This window comes from Penaeus monodon, chromosome 17 (genome assembly GCF_015228065.2).
Source record: "Penaeus monodon isolate SGIC_2016 chromosome 17, NSTDA_Pmon_1, whole genome shotgun sequence".
Taxonomy (NCBI): Eukaryota; Metazoa; Arthropoda; class Malacostraca; order Decapoda; family Penaeidae; genus Penaeus; species Penaeus monodon.
Window position 1 is genome coordinate 5,244,413 of NC_051402.1, and position 2,500 is coordinate 5,246,912.

Consider the following 2,500-nt stretch of genomic DNA (forward strand, 5'->3'; position numbering starts at 1 on the left):
GAAAAAGATGTATACAAGAAATGCAAAAAAAAATACATACTAAATTAGCCAAACGTAGGAACAAAAAGAAAGAGAGGAAATGATAAAATGGCACAAGGAAAAAGGTGTAGGGATTGAAATAAGATTAATCATAATGGGGAAGAGGCAGTATTATGCATATAAAAGGGATCTTATAGATTGTCAAAATGATGGCTAAGAGAGAATGTACACGAGAAAGAAGAGAAAATGATGTAGGAACATCAAGATGTGACCACCAAAGTACAAACACGACTGTAAAGTGTATATAGAAATTACTGGAAGAAGCTATTCTGAGTAGGATTTGAATGCGTGCACGTGTGTGTGTGTGTGTGTGTGTGTGTGTGTGTGTGTGTGTGTGTGTGTGTGTGTGTGTGTGTGTGTGTGTGTGTGTGTGTGTGTGTGTGTTTTTTTTTCATAATCATTTATACATACACATATACAACTATCAATGAATTAATAACAAGGTACGGACCTATATTCTTTCGCTGTAGTCTTTCCTGCAATTATATTTTCTTAACACGGAGGAATAGCGCGTCTACCCATTCATGCCCCCCTTCCATTTGCCCTGAGACGGCCCTACCCCCCGCTGCCTGGATCAACGAGACCCCGAAGTATTGCCTTGTGCTAATACTCACACCCTTGCCTCGCCGATCATATTACGGTTGCCAGTACGTGACAGTTCGCAATGCTGGGAGGGGAAATTGTACATGAGAATCGAAAAAAGACGTCTTTAATGATACTTGTATAGTTTATTATTATTATTACTATTATCAACTTCGATTGTAGGATACTTTTTACGGTCTTGGGTGAGCTTCGTGTATTTCGTGGAGGTGATGTGCCTCTTGGAAACGAGGGAGAGGTCGCGTGCAGTAAGCTATTGGTGAGATCGCAGAAGAGTCTGGATCGTGCGCGTAGGTGGCGCCTCTCCTCTCCTGGGCTATATAACCCTCCGGTCTATGTTGACCATCGCACTTGCCTTAGTTAACTCCCTGCAGGACCTGTACACTCTCCTCTCCTCCTCGCGCTCCCCTTGTTGTTGTTTTCGGTGGTGTTAAGGTCCAACGAAAAGGACCCTCGGAGGTATAATCGCGAGAAGGAATCGCCGCTCGTTCTAGGAGGATGAGGAACTCGATCGTTTCCAAGGTCCTTCTGTTTGCTGTCTTGCTCGTCGTGAACTGTGAGTATAGGAGAAGGAATTCTGGGGGATACGCATTTATTCTCTATTGGATTTTTTTTTCTGCGATACTTTCATTAATCATAATAATAGTAAAATGACGACAGCGATGGCTTGGGTGGCAGTGATAAGAAATAGAAGAATAAGCCAGGTGATTGTTAGGATGATAATAAAACATTCACAGTAATACGAATAACAGTTTTAGCAATGATGATAATGTAAATTCAACAATAATTTAGACTGTGATATTGGTAATTGTAATCATTAATGATACAGCGATAATAACGTTTTTTTAATAAGACTCAAATTGATTCGAATGAATTCTGAAATAACTATTGCTAATTTGTATTTCTTTAAAAGTCGTTCCTATTTCTATCATTCTTTTCATCGATCTGAAGATTGATTATATGCCAAAGGTGATTTTGACTCAAACATGATCTTCCAGACATAGAGCAATCACTTCAAACTTGAAAATTATTTTGAATCCATTTGTAATCGATGACGAATAAAATGACGAATAATTATTTTGATATTTCTGAAGGCTACTGATATTTATGAAAACTAGTGAACCCTATGAATAAGCTGATGAAAGAGCTAATCACTGAAATTTGAATATTAACTGAAAATAATGAATAATGAATATAGTATATACACACTTGGAGAATTGCGTATACACATTTCCATGGTTTTACTGATATATTCAACATTAAGCTTTTATTACGGTTTTTTCTCCTGGTGATTTAATATTACATAGATAAAACACTGTCTCTTAACCTTTTGGAAGAGCTTATGAAAGACTATGTTATCATATATTTTTTTCTATTGTTCATATCCTGCATACTGGTCTGAATCGCCGATCTTACAACATTCATCATGTGCATATATTAGAAATGGCGACTGGTAGCTGTGTAGGTATTAGTTAAAGGAATAAAATCAGATCTTGCTCTCTCTCCTTCTCTGTCTCTGTCTCTGCCTGTCCGTCTCTCTCTCTCTCTCTCTCTCTCTCTCTCTCTCCTCTCTCTCTCTCTCTCTATCTCTCTTCTCTCATATATATATATATATATATATATATAATATATATAATATAATATATTATATTATTATAATATATATATATATATGTATATCTAATATATATATATATTATATATATATATATATATATATATACATATACATATATCTATATAATATATTATCTATCTATAATATAATATATTATATACATATCTATCTATTTCTACTTCTCTATTCTCTTCTCTCCCTCTCCTCTCTCTCTCTCTCTCTCTCTCTCTCTTCTCTCTCCTC

The 2,500-nt window shown here is 35.9% G+C and overlaps 1 protein-coding gene across 1 annotated transcript in view; it reads left to right on the forward strand.

Annotated features, from left to right (window-relative positions):
* Positions 1-957: 957 nt before the first annotated feature.
* Positions 958-2,500, forward strand: part of LOC119583895 — a 9,007-nt gene continuing 7,464 nt past the window's right edge. Inside the window, exon 1 of the mRNA XM_037932613.1 lies at positions 958-1,195. Coding sequence (XP_037788541.1) covers positions 1,138-1,195 — 58 coding nt within the window. The 5' untranslated portion in view covers positions 958-1,137. The remainder of the gene's footprint in view (positions 1,196-2,500) is intronic.